The 22699-nt window shown below is 44.5% G+C and overlaps 1 protein-coding gene across 5 annotated transcripts in view; it reads right to left on the bottom strand.

Moving 5' to 3' along the window:
• Positions 1-22699, bottom strand: part of SMARCAL1 (SWI/SNF related, matrix associated, actin dependent regulator of chromatin, subfamily a like 1) — a 43995-nt gene that overhangs the window by 16459 nt on the left and 4837 nt on the right. For all 5 annotated transcript variants that reach the window (XM_068138910.1, XM_068138908.1, XM_068138907.1 and 2 more), the window contains 6 exons: positions 20328-20588; positions 19094-19144; positions 14718-14898; positions 13334-13484; positions 9771-9929; positions 4169-4234 (listed from right to left, as the gene is read on the bottom strand). In XM_068138910.1, the coding sequence (XP_067995011.1) occupies positions 4169-4234; positions 9771-9929; positions 13334-13484; positions 14718-14898; positions 19094-19144; positions 20328-20588 (869 nt within the window). The remainder of the gene's footprint in view (positions 1-4168; positions 4235-9770; positions 9930-13333; positions 13485-14717; positions 14899-19093; positions 19145-20327; positions 20589-22699) is intronic.

Consider the following 22699-nt stretch of genomic DNA (forward strand, 5'->3'; position numbering starts at 1 on the left):
TCTTCAATTTCAAGACGTAGTCGCTTCTCTCTGCAGGTGGCAACAAGTAAAAGCTTATTTATTCAATCTATGTGTATTTTTTATGCCTAAAGACAGCAGCTGTTTATTTCCCAATGGAAAGGGAAATTTCTGTATTCCATCCTCACCTTCTACCTTCAGCATTGGCCTATTTCCATTATTTTTAAGCATCTCTTTATTAAAACAAGCACAAAGAGTATTATGTTCCAGACACACAAGGTATTAGGACTTCCATAATAGCGACAAAGACCTTTAACTCTGCAAACATGAGGATGTGCATCATGCTATTAACCTGAACAGCAGCTCAATAGGAACAATCACATTAGCAATATTACCCAAATGTTTTGGAACAAAGCCCACAGGGAACACCATGGGAATAAGACCATTTTATGCCCCTGCAATCTTTGATTCTATACTACTTTATTTCTCAGTTTCTAACCCAGTTCTTCACTAAAAACTCACTGTTGTGCTTCCAAAAATTCATCCATGTTCCATTGGGACCTCTGCCAGTTTCCATTGCCTTGCAGTACTCCATGAAATTACAGAAGAACAAAGACCATACAGTACTTTGGCTGGTAGAAGGATGTAGAATCCTTCTCACTCTGGTCCCAAGAGATCCCACCGCAGATCACTGAAAAACTTCCATTTTGTTTTTAATTCTTCTCTACACCCCTGGGACTTTGCTGTTTTATGGATATTGATAACATGCATACTCCCTCTCCTATGTCAACGTCTCTGGGCCAATCTAATCTTGGAAGGAAAAAAACAAATGCTTACAAAATGTGTAACATCATGACACATTCTGCCTCTGAGGGAGGCAGACGCAGGATAGAGGCAAAGGGAAAAAACAGTATTGTCAGTACTCCCAGAAGAGCTTAGTTGCAATCATGAGACTAACAAAAACAGCAAGCTAACAAGTAGGTCATATTACTGATTGCCACAGCCCTGGAGTGGGGCAGGGACAAGCCAAGCCTGACTGGGCCTTTTGGATACTCAATCAAAGCCCAACAGTATGAGACAATTCTCATTTTGATGTGTGTGGAAACAAGACAAAAGGACTATCTTCAACACAAGAACTTCTAGCCCTCTTGAGTGCCATGAAAGATGCTAAAGCTAGGGACAGATCTCATGCAGCTGCTGGCACAGACTGGACAGTGTGAAAGCTGGCTGAGCTTGAAAGCAGGATTTTTGCCACATGCCAAAACACCAAAGGACTCTTTTCTACTATAGCTTGCAATCCATACGCCTCCATAATTTTGCAGAGATGCACACAGACTGTGTACAAACTCTGCCACCTGGTTTCATGTAGGCAGATGAAGCATTCTCCCCCATGTACAAGTCTGCACACCCACAATTTTGCACTGGGAATGTGAAGGGAGTAAGAAATCTGGGCCTAAACACTTTGCTGCTACTATTTAAGCTCACTCATACTGTTTGTGTAATTACAAGTTCCCCTCAAAGTTTTGACCAGGAACAGGAAGTTGGGCACAATGTGTCTATACACTTACTCTAAACTAGCAACAACCTGAGGCAAGATGCCAGGTAGTGAGCATGGTCACTGCATATATCCAGCCGTCATAAAAACGCACTAAAAAGTCTTTCTGACCACACTTCCTATTGTCCCAAGCAAAAATTTCCTACATCTCTGCCAGGGTAGTGGCGTCAGGGTAGTGGCTATGTATATCACAAAGATAATGAATAACACACAGAGAGCTTGTGTGGGTGTTTTAAATGTTAACAAAATGTCTTGAAGTTCCCAACTGACAAACTTAAGCCATGTTTAATCCATGGTTCTGCCTGACAATTCCATACCACACTTGTTCCACAATATATACAAGAGAGCAGGAAAAGATACCAAAACTTAAATGAGGTTTTAAGTACTGTAACCATAGATTAAATACTTATTATTCAAACAGAATCTGTTCCATTAAGTATGGATGGAAGTGATAAAAACATTTTAGCCTCAGAAACTATCAACTCAGATTTTCCCAGTGTCATTATGGACTTAGGTTTTTGTAGTATGAAAAGACCAAGGATCAGATTTCTGAGGTTTGGTTGTGGTTGGGTTTTTGGGAAGGTTTTTTGGTTCCTTTTTCCTCTTTCCCCCTCCACCATTTCCTGTCCCCAAAAGGTAGTTCAAGACTAAGCTTTCATGCTTTAGGATATTAAGAACCTCCCAGGAAATGTAAGTGATTATGTCAATTTCAGAGTTTAAAGTAGTACGATGCTAGGAACAGTTACAAGTGGCAATGCTTAGCAGGTAGGTAAGGCACAAGTTGCATTCCAGCAGTCCACTTACAGCACTGGCATGGCTTCACACTATGACTTTTGAGGCTGGGACTGAGGTGCCAGAAACAGTATGCCTGTCAAGTGCTTGTCAGTAAATACACCGGTTTTTGGTCTCTTGTAAGAGCCCCAGTACTGCTCTAATCCTTTTGACATACATAAAGAAGGCAAGAGCAACAATATTATCCTCAGCAGCGTGTTTATCAATGCCTCTTATCCAATAACCTGAAAGTATTATGTAAAATACTGGAAAAACTTCCATTTTTACCCCATTTACTATTTACTACAAATGATAACATGGTACAGTTGTTAAATCCAGTATTCAAGTGACAAAACCCCTTATCCTGGCAGTTCTTTCAAATACAAAAGCATTGCTGTGATGTGCTACACCAGTAGGGAACACAGCATCACTCCTTGGTGCTTGAAGACAAAGCTGCCAGAGGGACTGGTTTTAGAGCAAAATGCCTGTGTTGGAAAACAAGGAGGGCAGAAGGGTGGCCATTGCAGTAAATACACTTTGGGAGTTACAGTCAGCAAGCAGGAGAATAAAATTTGCATTAACATCTAACAAAATATCTGGCACTGTACACTGTTTGCAGGTGAGATAATGCATTAGAGGAACACAAAACTCTTAATGCTTTCAGAAGCCTGAAATTCAGTTTCAGAAGCACTATTTCTCAATTCTCTAAGGCCAGTGATGTGACAACATGAAACTGTAAATTCTCAGTAAAGCCTATAGAGGCAATTAACCTCTGCTTAACAGCTACCATCTTTCACTTTCATATCTTGTAGCCTACAAGTAATTTTGACAAGCTGATCCTTACAAAGTTACAAATAGGAAAGGATAAGAATGCTTTGGGCGCATTTTGCAGTGAGCTAAGTGTGTTCTTTCCCATCATTTTCAGACAAACACTCTAATAATTGTACTTCAAACTGCACATAAAATTGGACCTCCTACTTTGTTTCCAAACATTAAAAACTGAAGTGATTTGAAAGCCAAGAGAAGCCAAGAGGCAGGCCTTTAAAGAGAACAATTAAGTTATTCAAGGGCAACCACCTTCAGCTTGCCATTAAGAATCTTGCATATAAAAGTTGGCTGTTAAAGCCATCACAGATTGCATCTTCTCTTTATACACACTTGCTGGTAATTGCTGAAGAGGAACTGCATTTACCTTGTTCTAATCTACAGACTCTGCAGTGTCTAGAAACTGCTCCTAACTTTAATGTGCTAGAGGCTACCAGAGAGAGTTTGATTCTTTGATTCCAGTACAACAGGCAGACATTAAAATTTACATTTCTTCTGTTATTGCATAATTGAACATTGCCTCCCTTCTGTGGGCCACCTGTCTTGCTAACCTCACATTCTGCCATTTCCTGTTAGTTCTGTACATTTAAGCAGCAGGAACATTCCTGAACCCCAGTGACACAAACACATTGGAAGCTTACAGTAATAGAAAATCAAAGCTAAAGGACAGCATCTAGGTAATGCCATTTTGATATACAGCAGCTATTTGTGTGCCAAGTAGTAACTGATAATGACTATTTCTATTAAGCAAGCTACATTAACACTACTATATTCTTTGTATTCTCTGAGTACATACATTGAGTTCTGACATTCTCACTACAAAACTCAGCAGTGTCACAATTAGCTCAAGGGAGCTTTGGTATTACCATCTAACATCGGTATGGAAACAAATAGCTAAGCCAGATACAAATTTTGCTCTTGGATCTACAACGTTACCTGGATTTCCTCTTGCACAACACCTGAACATTCAGCTGCTGGCTCCTAAACCTGGTAAATGGAGCAACTCTGCTTTGGGAGCCTGACCTTAGCTGCTGGCAGTTTGGCACCCAGGATACATACCTTAAGCAGAGGCATGGCAACTCGGCATCGTGCAGTTTTTATGTTCTTCAGGAAATGAGATTCATCCTGAAACAAAACAAGCATGAAAGTGAAGACAGTTCTGATCCCACAGTCCCAACTGTAGGCTACAGCATAAATTCATAGCATTCTCAGCTATCTAATATTACAAGCCTGACATCCCAGAGGATAATTCAAGCACTAGGATAGTCACATCAAATTCTAAACTAAAAGACAACATGGAGAGTAGCAGGCAGGCTTCCTACATTCAAACCTGCAGCTGCAAGCAAATGGAACAGAAAGCAAACCTTAAGGCCATGAATCTCAAATGCTGACAAACAAGTGAGCAGAAGGGGCTGGAGAGTGAAGGAGAAAGAGGAGCATTATTTCCATCACTAGTACTCATTTGCCCCTACATGTCTTTTAAATAGAGCAAATGCAGAAGGCTTATACAGTGCCAGTTCCCTAAATAAGAGGTTAATAAAAACTATAGGGGAAAAAAAGAAATCTAATTAGGATCCAACTGTTCTGCTGATAGGGCTCACCAGGTGGATAACAACCTCCTGCTTGAGACATCACCCCCAAACAGGCGTCACTGCTACTGCTGAAGCAAGGCAGAACTTCAACGTAAGTAGTAACTGACACCTTCCAAGGATACATTCTCATCTTACCATGTGTGGATGAGCAAGCAACCATGCATGTAAAGACAGTATCAATGCTTAGCCTCTCAGCCATCAAAAGATTAGAAGAAAGGGCAGGGAAGCTCAACACGCAGTAGGACTACTCTCATCTCTAAAAAAATACAGGGTCCAGATTTGAACATAAAAGCACACAGAAAGACCATTTGCCAGTTCAGGGCTGGTAACAGGTTCCAGGGCCATAGCCCTAATCAATAGAATCATGGAATTGTTAGGGTTGGAAGGGACCTCAAGGATCACCCAGTTCCAATCCTCCTGCCATGGGCAGGGACACCTCACACGAGATCAGGTTGCCCAGAGCCTTGTCCAGCCTGGGCTTAAAAACCTCCAGGGATGGGGCCTCCACCACCTCCCTGGGCAACCTGTTCCAGTGTCTCACCACCCTCATGGTGAAGAACTTCTTCCTAACATCCAATCTGAATCCACCTATTTCTATTTTTTCCCCCTAGTCCTATCACTACCTGACACCCTAAAAAGTCCCTCACCAGCTTTCTTGTAGGCCCCCTTCAGATACTGGAAGGCCACAATAAGGTCTCCTCAGAGCCTTCTCTTCTCCAGACTGAACAGCCCCAACTCCCTCAGTCTGTCCTCATAGAAGAGGTGCTCCAGCACTTTAATCATCCTTGTGGCCCTCCTCTGGACATGCTCCAGCACGTCCAGATCCTTTCTGTAATAGAGGCTCCAGAACTGGATGCAGTACTCCAGGTGCCATCTGAACAAGAGTGGAGTAGAGGAGAAGAATCACCTCCCTGGACCTGCTGGCTATGCTTCTCTTGATGCAGCCCAGGATGTGATTGGTTTTCTGGGCTGCAAGTGCACACTGGTGGCTCATGTCAAGCTTCTCATCCACCAGCACCCCCATGTCCTTCTCTTCAGGGCTGCTCTTGAGCTAGTCACTGCCCAGCCTCTATCAGTGCCTGGGATTGCCCCAACCCAGATGCAGGACCTTGCACTTGGTCTTGTTAAAACTCATGAGGTTGTCACAGGCCCACCTCTCCAGCCTGTCAAGGTCCCTCTGGATGGATCCCTTCCCTCCTGCATGTCTGCTGCACCACACAGCTTGGTGTCATCAGCAAACTTGCTGAGGGTGCACTCAATGCCACTGTCCATGTTGCCAACAAAGATGTTAAACAAGCCTGGTCCCAGTACTGATCCCTGAGAGACTCCACTTGGACATGGACCCACTGACAGCCACCTTTTGGGTACAGCCATCAAGCCAGTTCTTTATCCACTGAATGGTCCATCCATCAAACCCATACTGCACTAGCCTGGAGACCAGGATGTGGTGTGGGACAGTGTCGAAGGCTTTGCTTGGGTCCAGGCAAATGACGTCAGTTGCTTGGCCTCCATCTATTAATGCTGTGACCTTGTCATAGAAGGCTGCCATGTTTGTCAGGCAGGATTTGCCCATGGTGAAGCCATACTGATTGTGCCCAATCACCTCTTCATTATTCTTTTGCCTCAGCAGGGCCTCCAGGAGGATCTGCTCCATGATCTTACCAGGCACAGAGGTGAGACTGACAGTCCTATAGTTCCCTGGGTCATCCCTCTTTCCCTTCTTGAAAATAAGAGTTATGTTTCCTCTTTTCCTCTTCCATCATTTTCCTCCAGTCCTGGCTCACAGGTGAGGTCCCAGATGACTGGAAACTGGCCAACGTGGTCCCCATCCACAAGAAGGGTCGGATGGAGGAACCTGGAAACTACAGGCCGGTCAGCCTGACCTCAGTGCCAGGGAAAGTGATGGAGCAGATTATCCTGGCGGCAATAACTGCGCACCTGAAGGATGGCCAAGGGCTCAGGTCCAGCCAACATGGATTCAGGAAGGGCAGATCCTGCCTCTCCAACCTGATCTCTTTCTATGATCAGGTGACCCGTCTGGTGGATGTGGGGAGGCCTGTGGATGTGGTCTACCTGGACTTCAGCAAGGCCTTTGACACCGTCCCCACAGCAAACTGCTGACTAAGCTGTCAGCCCGTGGATTGGACCATTACACTCTGTGCTGGGTTAGGAACTGGCTGGAGGGCCGGGCCCAGAGAGTGGTCGTGAACGGTGCCACATCCAGCTGGCAGCCAGTCACCAGTGGTGTCCCCCAGGGATCAGTGCTGGGCCCTGTCCTCTTCAACATATTCATTGATGATCTGGATGAAGGGGTAGAGTCAGTCATCAGCAAGTTTGCAGATGACACAAAGTTAGGGGCAGATGTTAGTCAGTTAGAGGGTAGAAAGGCTCTGCAGAGGGACCTCGACTGACTGGACAGATGGGCAGAGTCCAATGGGATGGCTTTCAACAAGTCCAAGTGCCGAGTGCTGCACTTTGGCTACGGCAATCCCATGCAGAGCTATAGGCTGGGGTCGGAGTGGCTGGAGAGCTCCCAAACAGAGAGGGACCTGGGGGTGCTGATCGACAGCCACCTGAATATGAGCCAGCAGTGTGCCCAGGTGGCCAGGAGGGCCAATAGCATCCTGGCCTGCATTAGGAATAGTGTGGCCAGCAGGAGCAGGGAGGTCATTGTGCCCCTGTACTCTGCTCTGGTTAGGCCGCACCTTGAGTACTGTGTCCAGTTCTGGGCCCCTCAGTTTAAGAAGGACATTGAAACACTTGAGCGTGTCCAGAGAAGGGCAACAAGGCTGGTGAGAGGCCTTGAACACAAGCCCTATGAGGAGAGGCTGAGGGAGCTGGGATTGTTTAGCCTGGAGAAGAGGAGGCTCAGGGGTGACCTCATTGCTCTCTACAACTACCTGAAGGGTGGTTGTAGCCAGGAAGGGGTTGGCCTCTTCTCCCAGGCAACCAGCACCAGAACAAGGGGACACAGTCTCAGGCTGCGCTAGGGGAGGTTTAGACTTGAGGTGAGGAGGAAGTTCTTCACCGAGCGAGTCATTCGGCATTGGAACGGGCTGCCCAGGGAGGTGGTGGAGTCATCGACCCTGGAGGCGTTCAAGGGGAGATTGGACGTGGCACTTGGTGCCATGGTCTAGTCATGGGGTCTGTGTTGATAGGTTGGACTCGATGATCCTCGAGGTCCTTTCCAACCTAAGTGATACTGTGTGATACTGTGATACTTTTCCAGTCAGTGGGGACCTCCCCAGACTGCCATGGCTTTTGGAATGTGATGGAGAGCGACCTAGTGACCTCATCTGCCAGTTCCCTCAGCACCCGTGGGTATATCACAGTATCACAGTACAACTCAGGTTGGAAAGGACCTCGAGGATCATCGAGTCCAACCTATCAACACAGACCCCATGACCAGACCATGGCACCAAGTGCCACGTCCAATCTCCTCTTGAACGCCTCCAGGGACGATGACTCAACCACCTCCCTGGGCAGCCCGTTCCAATGATGAATGACTCTCTCGGTGAAGAATTTCCTCCTCACCTCGAGTCTAAACCTCCCCTGGCGCAGCTTGAGACTGTGTCCCCTTGTTCTGGTGCTGGTTGCCTGGGAGAAGAGGCCAACCCCTTCCTGGCTACAACCACCTTTCAGGAAGCTGTAGAGGGCAATGAGGTCACCCCTGAGCCTCCTCTTCTCCAGGCTAAACAATCCCAGCTCCCTCAGCATCTCCTCATTGAGTCCCATGGACTTGAACACTTTCAGGTTCTTCAGATGGTCATGAACCTGACATTCACTCACTCCTTCTTCCAGTCCCTGCCATTATCTTCCATTATCCTGGGAGTGTGGCTGGAGCCCTTGCCAGTGAAGACTGAGGTAAAGAAGTCATTGAGAACCTCAGCCTTTTCCATGTCACTTGTCACCAGATCACCTGTTTCCTTTCTCAGGGGGCCCACACCTTCCTCAGTCTTCTTTTTACCATTAATATACCTACAGAAATTTTTACTGTTCCCCTTGATGTCCCTGGCTAGATTTAATTCTAACTGAGCTTTAGCTTTTCTAACCAGGTCTCTTGCTGCTCGGGCAGCTTCCTGATATGTTCCCCATTCCAGCTGTCCTTTCTTCCACTCCTTGTAGAGTTTCTTTTTGTGTGCCAGCATGTCCAGGAGCTCCTTGCTGAAGTCTAAGTCAAGTCAATGCCTAAGTCCCTTCAACTCCAAGCACACAAAAGTAACAATCTGCATTTCCACCATGACAGAATGTCTTGTCAGAGAGTGGGAAGGGGAAAAAAATAGTTTGGTCTCTAAAGAACTCCATCTATTCCCACATTCCCATCTGATGCTGAGAAACAAAAGTATTATTATGTTGTAATTGTCATGATCTTAGGGACAAGTGCATATGTGTTCTGAACAATAGACTGAGAACATCAAACAGTCTTAGTAAGTTATATATGTACTTTAGGCCTCTCTTGATACAAGCTGATTATGAAACACCAGATGTTTTGAACTTTTAGTAACTAAAGCCCAGGAAAATGCCTTTTACCATGTCAGTGTAAAAGGTTAAAAATGGATTTTGAAGTAATTTATTTAAAAAAATAAAAATACAAGTGATCAAAGAAGGCTTACTGCAGATTATCAGTGGAACACAAGCAAGGGCAGATTTCTTTGTGCTTTGTCCACATACTCGATGTTGAGAGGTTATCTGGTTTACTGGATAAACAGTAACATCATCCTGAAGTCCAATCCCTCCTTAAAAATACACAATTTGAAGACTATTGTATTGACACACCACATTAAACACCTTTCTCTCCAGCACAGGACATGCCAAACCACAATGAAATCAGAGGTACCTTAATCAGTAGAAGAGAAAACACAGCCTCAGGAATGAAAAGGGAATTAAACTCTACTAGGTTTCAGAGAAATGTCCTGCTTCTACTCAAGAAGACAGCTGTGACCACAGCCACAACTGCAAGGTAGTTTCAGTCCTAAATAATGCCCACTTCACACTTCTCTGCTGTAAAACACTAAGGTTACCCCGTTTGCAGCATATAAATAATTCTGACATTCTAGTGTACCACTTACAATAATAACTACTTGGAAAGTGTTCTTAAGTTGCTTGTCCATCTTGCTGAGGAGATCAAAGCTGACAATGTTGATCAAGCTTGCTGTTAGGTTGTCCTTGCCAGTCACTATGACATTGGTGCTACCTGGACTCAAGGATGGAAGCCATCTGTGAAATGCCTGGAGGAAGAGGAAAGCAATTAATTGCATTCTGGTGCTTATGTCCTCTGTTGGGATCCCAAAGAACTTCATGAGCATCCTTATAAAATAAAGTAAGAACATGAAGCCATCCCACCTGCCAATAGAAATCATCTAGGAGCACAGTAAGACTAACTATCCTTCCTAAGGCAACAACCCAAGTAACAGGAAAATGAAGATCAGAAATTAGGCTAAAAGGCCAAATTTACCTTCTACAGCTAGGAAGACTCAAACAGGCTCTATTCTTGCTTCTTACTGAAAAAGCCCTCTCATCTGTAGTAGAAATGTGCATAACCTCATGACAATGTTACCTGCTATGCTCAGAGCCAGAGAATGCAGTGACTACCACTGACAGGGAAATTTAGCTATCCCATTCAACAGAAGACTTCAGGTTATGAAACTCCAATTTCTAAGCAGCAAGACCTCTCATTACAGTAATGCTTACTCCACAGTGAGGATGAAGTACAACCCATCCAGATCAACAAAAACCCTTTCAGCATCCCCCTTCTTAAACTATTTTAAAAAACAACTTCAAACAAACAAAATGAAAAGATCAAGTTGACAACACACCAGCTGCTCTATGACAGCAGCTGAAATACATGTGGTGATAGTCATTCAAATCAACCTCTTGAAATGCTCCACACACCAGAGCAAGATATCCTCCCCCAAACCCATCTGTTAGCTACTGAGCACCCACCATTTATTTCCCTTGTAATTGTATCCCAAATGACATCAAACTCTCTGCAACATTTGAGTTCTGCTGATGTTGCTCTGCAGAGAACTGGGGCTTTAGCAGTCAGGATCTGATCCCAAGTGTACCCAAGTGGGGATGAGAAATAGAATCTCTGCTCCTAGGCACTTCACTTGTGGAAATCCCCCAGTTGTCACTCATGTCCTCTCTTCAGCAACCACATGCAGCAGCCAGGACTTAAATGTGAGAAACTAACAATTAATTATCCTTCACCACTTACATTAAGTATTTACAACCAAAACGGGCCAACACACAATCAAGGTTAGATCCCAACCAAGTCAAAGGCAGCAGCAATGGGAAAGTATGTGCAAACTCCTAGCTGTACTGCCCTCTCCTTTTATAAAGGGCATGTGACTAATTCAGAATGTAAGAGTGGTTCTGTATTTCTTACTTGATGCTAAACTGTGTCTACAAGAAGTTCTTTGAAACGGCTCTGACCGTTAATTAAGTTACAATGCCAAACTCCAGATGCATACAACTGCAGTACTTCTCACCCAAGAGTACTTCACATCTTCCTGCTAGCTTCCTATGGCACCTTGAATATGAAGGCACTCACTGGCCTGAGCCCAGAAAGCCAAAATAAAACACTGACAGCTCTAAGATGAAGACAGTATCTGTCAGTTCGGCTCCAGAGACACTATAAAAGCTTCTACCATTACAGTAAAACACATCTGTGCAAGGATGACCTGAGCAGATTACAGGCCATAATAAATTCCACCTTGTATCACTTCCTGAGGCACATGTTTCTTCGACCGGCATCCTTCACATACCCACAAAGCAACAGAGATCTTTCTAAAGCAGATGTCCTAACAAAACATCTCCCATAACAAGCCTCCTGAAGAGTGGGGAGTAAAGGAAGGAAAATAAATTTAAGTACTCAAAGGTAAAAAAACCTGAACAAGAACAATACAAAAACCACAAACAATACCCCCAAGATCCAGACAACAACAACAAAATCACAAACCAAAGAACCCAAAAAAACAAAACCCCTTCATATTGTTTAAATCTCTTGAAGCAAGATGTAGGAGTTTAGCTGTAGGTGCCCAGTACTTCAGGAAATCAGGCCCCAAATTGTCCCTAACAGGTATCCCACAGAAGCTGCAGATTCAGATTAGCTGTTGACCCAGAGGTCTACAGGCCTTTTAAATACCAAACACAATGAATATCACTCTCTTGTTCAGTAAATACGCTTCAAGTCACCTAATGTTTTATTGCACTATGGGATGTGACAAAACACAAGATGCTCTAGCAAACTGGTTACTGCACAAAGTCAGCATATCTCAATCAATACACTTCTCATCAATGCAATGTTCCAGGGAAAGCTGAACTCCCACCCCTTCCTGCTCAGGTATGAAATTATTGACCTAAAATCTCTGGCACACCTTTTTCTTCCACAGTGAATATTTCATTAGCCTGTAGCAAATAGCCTCTGTTCAAGCCACAGCAGTGACTCATTTCAAGATACATTTCCCATCCATACCAGCTCTCCTGGTGTTCTAAGCAACATCAGTAAAGGACTTGGAAGAGTCAGCAGCACATAGTGGATAGACCAGGAGATGTATATTGACAGACATTTAATGATGACAATTATGGGGCTGCTTGAACAGAGTGGAGAATCCCAGCATCTGGGCTTCCATTCCAGCCAAGAGATTGACAAATATTGCTATGAAGGGCTTGAATACAAAAGATAATTGCTTGAACACAACTAACTACTGTCTTTGACATAGGTAAGTAAAATAGAATAGAATAGAATAAACCAAGTTGGAAGAGACCTTCAAGATCATAGCGTCCAACCCATCAACCAATCCAACCCACCTAAACAGCTAACCCATGGCACCAAGCACCCCATCAAGTCTCCTCCTGAAAACCTCCAATGACAGCAACTCCACCACCTCCCCAGGCAGCCCATTCCAATGGGCAATCACTCTCTCTGTATAGAACTTCTTCCTAACATCCAACCTAAACCTCCCCTGGCGCAGCCTGAGACTGTGTCCTCTTGTTCTGGTACTGGCTGCCTGGGAGAAAAGACCATCATCCGCCTGTCTACAACCTACCCCCTGGAGCCAGTTCACATGCAGGAACAACCTTAACAGAGGGTCAGAGGTGATACTTCTCCCAGACAACCAGCACCAGAACAAGAGGACACAGTCTCAAGCTGCACCAGGGGAAGTTTAGCCTCGAGGTGAGGAGAAAGTTCTCCACCGAGAGAGTCATTGGTCATTGGAATGTGCTGCCCAGGGAGGTGGTGGAGTCACCATCACTGGAGGTGTTCAAGAGGGAACTGGATGTGGCTCTTGGTGCCACAGTCTAGTCAGGAGGTCTGTGGTGATAGGCTGGACTCGATGATCTTTGAGGTCCCTTCCAACCTTGGTGATACTAACATACTAATCCCCCTCTTTCCAACACATCACCTGGACCACAAAAGGAAAATTTGCCAATAAAAGAAAACAGGCATGCACCACACAGCCAATGCCAAGCAACTTCCCCCCCATCAAGTTTCCAAATGAGTATAATGTGTAGATTCTTCCCCTTAACACACATCCTCTTTACACTGTAACTTGTTCAGAGCGCAACACAGCACAGCCATCACATATGCGCTCCAGTGGCAACCTGCACACACTCAAGCTCCCAGTACCTCTGCCCATGTGAACCTCACAGAAGAAGGAGTCACCACCAGCAAGGGCCATTCCTTTCGGTAGTAGGCAGCAATGCAGATTGCCTGGATGGTCTTGCCCAAGCCCATGTCATCCGCGAGAAGTAAACGTCCATTTCTTAAAATTGCAAAACTGGGGGAAACAGAGAATGGAAATAAGTAAAGAGTGGTTACTATCTGTTCTGACAGCCAAGATGAGCACAACTCATCACCAAACCGATAACATGGATCACTTGGAAGTGATCTGGATTCTGCAGTAAACCTTGAACTTCTCCCTTAGTCTTAACACAAGTGAGCACTACTCACAAATCTCTCAATGCCTCGAACCTCCTGAACAGAGTGGTTCAGCCCAGTCCTTAGGGACTGATTTCATATGAGGAGTAGTGCCAATACTGTAGCTTGTAGACAGGCAGAGGTTGGTCTCTTCTCCCAGGCAACCAGCACCAGAACAAGAGGACACAGTCTCAAGCTGCACCAGGGGAGCTTTAGGCTGGAGGTTAGGAAGAAGTTCTACACAGAAAGAGTGATTGCCCCTTGGAATGGGCTGCCTGGGGAGGTGGTGGAGTCACCATCATTGGAGGTGTTCAGGAGGAGACTTGATGGGATGCTTGGTTGCATGGTTTAGTTGAGTAGGTGGGTTGGATGATAGGTTGGATGCGATGATCTTGAAGGTCTCTTCCAACCTGGTCTGGTCTGGTCTGGTCTGGTCTGGTCTATTCTATTCTATTCTATTCTATTCTATTCTATTCTATTCTATTCTATTCTATTCTATTCTATTCTATTCTGTCTTATGATTACTTAAAGCACATTCTTTCCATGATCACATGCTGTCCCAGGCATTCATCTTGGCTGGGCTAAGAAAGTATTACTTAAAAACAATGTCACTTTAATACCACTAACTAGAGAGATCCCTGGATTGCACCTTGAAGTCAACAACTAACAACCATGGGGACAGTGCCATTTTTAAGTTGATGTATAATTAATAATTTTCAAGTCTTTCAGGGCACAGATCCCATTCCCTGGAGCTTTCCCATGTGTAGCTAATATTTTAAAAACAACAACAACAAAACAGATCTACTTAGGGAGGAAAAGAATATGACCTTACAAAATAAAAAAAATCATATGACAATGTGGCACTTACTGAATCACAAGAGGCAGATCAGAGATGCATCATTTGAACAGTTTTATGAGACCAGCAAAATGCTACTTTCCTTCTGACTCATGATGAGGAATTCTAGCTAGAAACAGATGTGTCACTCAAAGAAAAACACCCTCCCACCCCCAAAAGAATGCAGCCTGGGCATCAATATAAAGTACACAATTCCAGTCGAGGACTAGCTCTTAACGGCATGCAAAAAGGACATACTTCACACCTTCCCGCTGAAAAGGCATAAGGCTTGACACAATTTTGGAGTCCACAACTGAAAGGTCAGCATCAGGAGTGTCTGTCTGTGACGCAGATCTCTGTATTTGAGCAGCAAAGGTTTGAATTACTGCCTCAGGCAGCGGCTCTACTTCTACTGACACAAGGCTCTGTAACATTTCCACTGCAAAGAACAGAGTAATTTATTATCAGAAGGGGCAACATACACACAACTTACACTATGGGCATCAAGCCCTAACCCTTGGCCTCATCAACAATATTATTTCCTATCCTGAAACAGCTCAAGAAATCACTCCCTCGTGCACAGGTGTTGGCCTGGCCTTTTTCCTCAAGTCTATTTCAGAATCATATGATGAACCACAACCCCTCCCCTCATATTCAGACTCGGTTATAAAAACCTGAATGCCCGGCGCCTTCACTCTGAGATGATTGCTACTAATGCACCACAAGCAGCAAAGCATCAGAGCAACTGTCCTGCTAGACAGTCTCATCTCAGTTCCTTCCTGCAGCATCTCTATCCCACCCCCAAAAAAGATAAAAGTGGAGTGTTTCTTTTTAATCCAACAGTAAATTTCTATGAAAACAAGTACCAGTTCAAAGCATACAGTGGGCTGGGATCAGAAAAACATGCTTAATCATCAAAACCAGAAGATACCACTGTACTATGAACACAAATGCTTGTGCACAGATTCTTATTGCAGGAAGCAGCTTTTTATTTTTATTTTTTGAATTATTTAGTAGCTGTTTTGTTTATGAAGTCAGGAAGATACACACCAACTCCACCATCACCGGAGGTGTTTAGGAAGAAACTTGATGGGGCACTTGGTGCCATGGGTTAGTTGATTAGATAGTGTTGGATGACAGGTTGGACTCGATGATCTCAAAGGTCTCTTCCAATCTGGTCTATTCTATTCTATTCTATTCTATTCTATTCTATTCTATTCTATTCTATTCTATTCTATTCTACTCTACTCTACTCTACTCTACTCTATTCTAACTCTGTTTGCAAAAGAGCTGAAGTAGGAATTCACTCTACCAGCAGTAAACCCATCTCCAGAATTCAGTTAGGCATTTATATTTCAGTTATCTCCAAGAGGAAAGCAGCAGGATGGACCCCTGCCACATGAAGGGGAAAAGCCATTCCAAGAAATATACATATGAAAAGATTTCCATTTGTGGTTGGGTAATCACCAAACTTTTTTCAAACTCTGCAGCTTTAATTTATACTTCTTCAGTCACAGGAACTCTCTCCACCCAAAGTACAGCACAAGCTTGTTATTACACTCGCAGACAGAGTTATGTGTTAGTATAATTGCTACAATTTGCTCACTGATAATTCTGTTGCTATTGTTCTTTACATGAGCTGGGAGAGTTGATTAAGATATATCTGCCACCGGCATGATTCATCCAAGAGACATCTTTTACTGAAGTGACCTTTATACAAAGATGACTGAGCAGCTAGGCAAAGAGATATTAACCTCCACAAACAGTTCCCAGCTAACGGGTATCTCTGCTGGAAATGGCAAGCAGCCTGTTGAAATGCTTTTTGTCTTTCCTATTTTGACGTAGGTAGATGAGCAGGCACAAAACAAACGGTCCTCTTCGAAAAGGCACGTGCTAGAAGCCTTAAATGCCCTCATAAATTACACTCTGAAAGACAATTTATGGAATTCCCCTCCCCCTCCCCACCCTTAAATCTATCATACTCTGATACTTCATGTGATGTACACAACTGCCCACCAGCACAGCCGAGAGACTGACATAAATCGTGTTTGTGCAGACTGCCCAGCACTTGCTACAGGGTCAGGCCCTTTGCAACATATGAAATGGCCTTTCAGCAAGTTGTGAAAGACCATCACCAAAATTCAGCCCTGTCAACATCCCAAGCCCATGGTTTCACAATAGTCGCCACCGAGACATGCAAGCTTGTTTTCAAGATCTGGCATTTCTACAAGGCCACATGCCTTTCAGCCCTACAACCATTACCAATGTTATTAAGACATGTAACATCAGAGACAATCCATTAAATGTGCTTTCTGGATGAGGGTATTGAGTCCATCATCATTAAGTTTGCAGATGTCACCAAGCTGGAGGCAGGTGTTGATCTGTTAGAGGGTAGGAGAGCTCTGCAGAGGGACCTTGACAGGCTGGACAGAGTCCAACAGCATGAGATTTAACACATCTAGAGTGCCAGGTTCTACAGGTTGGTCACAACAACCCCATGCAGTGCTACAGGCTGGGGTCAGAGTGGCTGGAGAGCAGCCAGGCAGAAAGCAACGTAGGGGTGCTGGCTGACAGTAGGCTGAACATGAGCCAGCAGTGTGCCCAGGAGGCCAAGAGGGCCAATGGCATCCTGGCCTGTATCAGGAACAGTGTGCTCAGCAGGAACAGGGAGGTCATTCTGACCCTGTACTCAGCACTGGTTAGGCCACACCTCGAGTACTGTGTCCAGTTCTTGGCCTCTCAGTTTAGGAAAGATGTTGACTTGCTGGAATGTGTCCAGAGAAGGGCAACAAATCTGGGGAGGGGTTTGGAGCACAAGCCCTGTGAGGAGAGGCTGAGGGAGCTGGGGTTGATTAGCCTGGAGAAGAGGAGGCTCAGAGGAGACATTATTGCTGTCTACAACTACCTGAGGGGAGGTTGTAGTCAGGCTGGGGTTGGTTTCTTCTCCCAGGCAACCAGCACCAGAACAAGAGGACACAGTCTCAAGATGCACCAGGGGAAGTTTAGGCTAGATGTTAGGAAGAAATTCTTAATAGAAAGAGTGATTGGCCATTGGAATGGGCTGCCCAGGGAGGTGGTGGAGTCACCATCACTGGAGGTGTTTAGAAAGTGAGTGGATGGGGTGCTTGGTGCCATGGTTTAGTTGATTAGATGGTGTTGGTTGATAGGTTGGACTCAATGATCTCAAAGGTCTCTTCCAACCTGGTTTATTCTATTCTATTCCATTCCATTCCTTTGGTAACCTGTGGAAGCAGGAGGCCGTGCTGAAGAAAAAGTACTCTGAACAACAGCATTTCAGCTCTGAAACAGTCACACTTCCTGAAGACATATGTAGAGCACCTTACTATCTTTCTGAAGCTTACTCCAATCAAACCCCACAGCTACACACCCTCACATCAAACACATCAGGCCAACAGGGATGATAAATAATTATTATAATGCTTAGGACTTGCATAGTGATATTCATCTCAAAGCACTCCATAAACTTAACTAACATGAACAACTAATAAGTAGGTGTACTAGGAGCACGCTGCTGAGACTAGATTATTCTGTAGAGGGACAGTCACTTTTTAAGAAATACAAAACAAACCACAGTTCCACATTTCACTTCAGTGAGTCAGTTTCAATAGCATTATTGATACATCAAGACAAGAGTCTACTGGTCAACTTCTACAAAGAAATCAACATTGTAGCAACACCGTGTGTTTAGATTCCACTTGCAAGTGAAAATATGATGCCATATTCTGAAGATTTTTTGCTAAGCTCTCCTTTAAGCATCCATCAGCACCGAAGCATTTTAGTAAAGTATGAATGCCTCTGCTACAAGCAGATCTACAAACTTCTTGTAGAGAAACAAGCAACTCTTTTTGCCTCAAAATTGATCCAGCTATGGAGGCAGTCTGAATAGTAACATATGAGACTGATAAAAATCATCTACATAGCACCCAGGCTGTTATTGTGGCTGAACTGGTTGTTACAAAAATCATCAACTGACTTGAAAAACTAGTGTTCTGACTTGCACACCAAAGTTTGCTGGGTGTGAAAAGGAACAGCACAATACTGTGCACACTACTTACAATGCTGGAAGTCAAACAGCCTAGTATATGTTTGATTTCTAAACAAGAAGTGATTGCTTATGAATTGATATAGACACCAAGGGGGGCAAGGTGGACTGGCACTGAGGGTAAGAGAGCACAACGCTCAGGACAGGATTTTTGTAAAGACAGGAAGCTCTGGCAGCCACTATGCCAACATCTTCAAATTCACCAAGTGGGAACAGAGGAATCCATTCTCCCACAACTCCTTCCTTCAAGTAGCACTGCTGGAAGTTATAAGCAATAAAACAACTTTGTGATAGTAAATACAGCCATGTGCTCTAGGCAATGGCACAGAAACTCAGTGCAGAACCTGACACAATAGAATCACTCTCCTGTTAAGCCCACAAAGAACTGCCATGAAAATTGCACGTGTATACAGTTGAGTCTGGGCAAACAGTGCAAATGTCTGACAAAAGAGGAAGACACCTGCTTCATGGTTCATTAGCAGCTTATCTGCCCAGAATGAGAAGGCTTAGCCTGAGAAATGAAAATAGAATTCATTTGCCTCCTAGAAAACAGGAAAACAGAGCTACTTACTTAGTTTGGGATAGTCCTCCAGAAGGAAATTCCACTTTCTGGTGTTCTTATCTGCAACAGTTGAAAAAGAAACTTATGACAGTGTTCATTAGGAGACCGAAATCTGTCTATAAGGATATGGCTATCCAGCCACATCCTCTGCATTTCAGAAGTGCTTTATAAGAATTCTTACTTTGTTCAGTTTTCCTCTATTTGCTTTCATCTTAAGGAAACAGTTTGAAGGAGACTTAAAAGTATAAGCACACATACAGAAGTTGTGAAAGCACCAGAGCAAGACAAGGTCAGCTCCCCTAGTGACCCATTATAAGGAACCCAGTTGTCCCAGGATTTTGGCAACCACCTTCTCTTCACTGCAAGAACAGTTGAAGAATGTGCATGAAGGCTCCTATTTGTTAACCAAAAAAACTCTGACTTCAGTCAGTAACACAACAGCTTTAAGATGTCCCTCTATACCCTACAGATACACTCAGGAAGGTACAGAGGAAATTCCTCAGTCCCAAAATGTAGCATGAATACCAGAACTTGTCTGTCAGGTTTCTCCATGGGAAGCATCTATCTACAATGTCCATGGAAAGCAGAGTCAATTCACAGTCAGCTGAAGACACAATGAGCCAGGTGGAATCCTGCCCAAAGAACAAGAGCTCCAGGATTTGTTCCCCATGTGGCCACTGGCCTGCTGTGACAATGCACAGGTCACCTCATCACTCTGTGCCTCATTTTCTCACATGTAATGTGAGAAAATGTGATATTCCCCATTGAAATCTTAATGCCAACTTAGGAAGTGCTCTATAGTCCCACTTGCCTCAAAAACATCAGTAGAGCTGCTAGTAAACTCAATCTACTCAGGCAGTTGCAGCCATTATACACCACAATAAAGCAGAAGAAATATGAGAATGCCCAGCTGTATTTGATAAAGACTTATGCGTGTTCTCCATACTGCTGGAAAATTATCAGCACATCCCATCTCCACAGTAAATGTAATCATGCTGAGACCTGAAATATCACCTTGGCTAACAGCCCAGAAGACATGCTCCAGCACAGAATAAAGTGCAGAACACAGATACAACGCTGTACCAAACTACAGAAGCTCTCAATACCTTCTCCAAAGCACATCCTCTCATGCTTTTTCAGCAGGATGTAGCTTCACAATCTCTCTCCTCTGAAGCATTCACAGCACTCCAAGAGCAGCCCCAACAACATCATTAGAATAAAGCAGAAACAACCAGAGACTCACCATAATTTCTGGAATTCATCTGTTTGAACATTCCAATCACTTCTGCAGAATACCCAATATCAACCTCAAACCGCAAGCGAGAGATCAGTACACACTTCCCTTTGACAAGGGCTGAGGGTTTCTTCCAGTCCTTACACATCTTCAAGAGGGAATTCACATCAGCCCTTCTGCCAACACAAAGAGAGGCTGATGCCAAGCCAACTGCATTTTCCCCTTCCAGCGGTGCCAGAATTACTGACGGAAGTCGATTTGCTGCTTCCACTAAGGAGAAAAGCATAAGATACAGAGGAAAGAATTAAAACCAAAGAATATAGCTATGGAAGATGCATGTGATGCTTTGGGAAGAGAAAGGACAAGAGGATGACAAGCAAGCCATGTACCTTGAAGTTTAACAGGAAAGATGATTCCCTGCTTTCACTCACAGGGACAAATAATACAGAAACTGATGGCCTGGAGGAGCAGGCTGGTGGGATTTTCCACAAAAAATACAGCAGGGGCAGAGGGAACATGTCACAATAGGTGAACAAGGGCCTGTCCAGCATTGTCACTGCATTAGGCTCCCTGTCAGCAATCCCAAAATATGGCTCACTAGACAAGGGGAAGCAATCTGCAGAACCCACATTCAGCAGTAAATTGCACCCATGCAGCGTTGTCATTTCTAAACTCAGAGGGACAGGGGCACGGCGATCAACAGCATGTGCCTGTAGAGACAGGAAGGTGCTTCTGCAAACAGCAAGGGAGAAAGATCTAAAAATTCATGCCTTGTGCCTCACATCAATGTCTAATATGCAATCTAACCTAGGGGGAGTGCTGTATAGTCACAGGACTGTAAGAATGATATCAGGAATGAGTTTAGTCCAAAACTCTAAATCCCCTTTGTTACTATTTAAATCCATTCTCCTTAATTCTGCTGTGTCTTACTGTTAGATTTGTACTTCCCCCGAGCCATCGGTATTACTCTCTTACTAATCACTAGCAAGCACCTCTGTCATGATGCCACAGCATGGGGAGTGAAGGGACATAGAATTTTACAGCTGTTAGCCTGAGACCACAGCTATCCACCCTAATAATGACTGACTTTTCCTTGTGCCCCTCTGCCAATCTACATCCATGTATTTTCTTTATTATTATAGCTGAAGTGTGATGGTTAAGGAACAAGAACCATTTTTTCTTGTATTTATTCATCACCAAAATAGTGATGATCTTCCCCAAGACTCCAACTCATAAGTAGAGTAACACTAAGATTCATAAACATCTTCAGAGTCCAACAGACCCAAGAGCAGGGAAACTCTAAGCATATTCTGCATCCATGTATTTGGAGAGAGAGGCAAGCTCCCCTATCCAGTGCCTGTTTAGACTAAATTCAAGGGAATATACTCCTCTGAGCATCAAGTTGCACATCATTCAGTATTCAGTATCACTAAGGTTGGAAGAGACCTCAAAGATCATCGTGACCCACTATGATTCTTTTTCACAGTATCACAGTATTGCCAAGGTTGGAAGGACCTCGAGGATCATCGAGTCCAACCTGTCACCACAGACCCATGACTAGACCATGGCACCAAGTGCCACGTCCAATCTCCTCTTGAACACCTCCATGGATGGTGACTCCACCACCTCCCCAGGCAGCACATTCCAATGATGAATGACTCTCTCTGTGAAGAACTTTCTCCTCACCTCGAGCCTAAACTTTCCCTGGCACAGCTTGAGACTGTGTCCTCTTGTTCTGGTGCTGGTTGCCTGGGAGAAGAGACCAAGCCCTTCCTGGCTACAACCACCTTTCAGGAAGTTGTAGAGGGCAATGAGGTCACCCCTGAGCCTCCTCTTCTCCAGGCTAAGCAATCCCAGCTCCCTCAGCCCCTCCTCATAGGGCTTGTGCTCAAGGCCTCTCACCAGCCTTGTTGTCCTTCTCTGGACACGCTCAAGTGTCTCAATGTCCTTCCTAAATTGAGGGGCCCAGAACTGGACACAGTACTCAAGGTGTGGCCTAACCAATGCAGAGCACAGGGGCACAATGACCTCCCTGCTCCTGCCGGCCACAATATACCTAATACAAGCCAGGATGCTATTGGCCTTCTTGGCCACCTGGGCACACTGCTGGCTCATATTCAGGTGGCTGTCGATCAGCATCCCCAGGTCCCTCTCCGTTTGGCAGCTCTCCAGCCACTCTGACCCCAACCTGTAGCTCTGCATGGGGTTGCTGTGGCCAAATTGCAGCACTCAGCACTTGGGTGCCGGCACTACTTTTTAAGTAGTCTAATTAACTGTTACGCAAAAAAACTACATACACAACGTAAGGTCGGTAGTTATGACTTGAAAAGGCAAGAAAAGGGAGGGAAAAAAAAAATCAGGCACTTTCTTCCTAACCAGTT

This window comes from Melanerpes formicivorus, unplaced genomic scaffold (assembly GCF_026170545.1).
Source record: "Melanerpes formicivorus ecotype bairdi unplaced genomic scaffold, bMelFor1.0.p_v2 SCAF_5, whole genome shotgun sequence".
In the NCBI taxonomy this organism is placed as follows: Eukaryota; Metazoa; Chordata; class Aves; order Piciformes; family Picidae; genus Melanerpes; species Melanerpes formicivorus.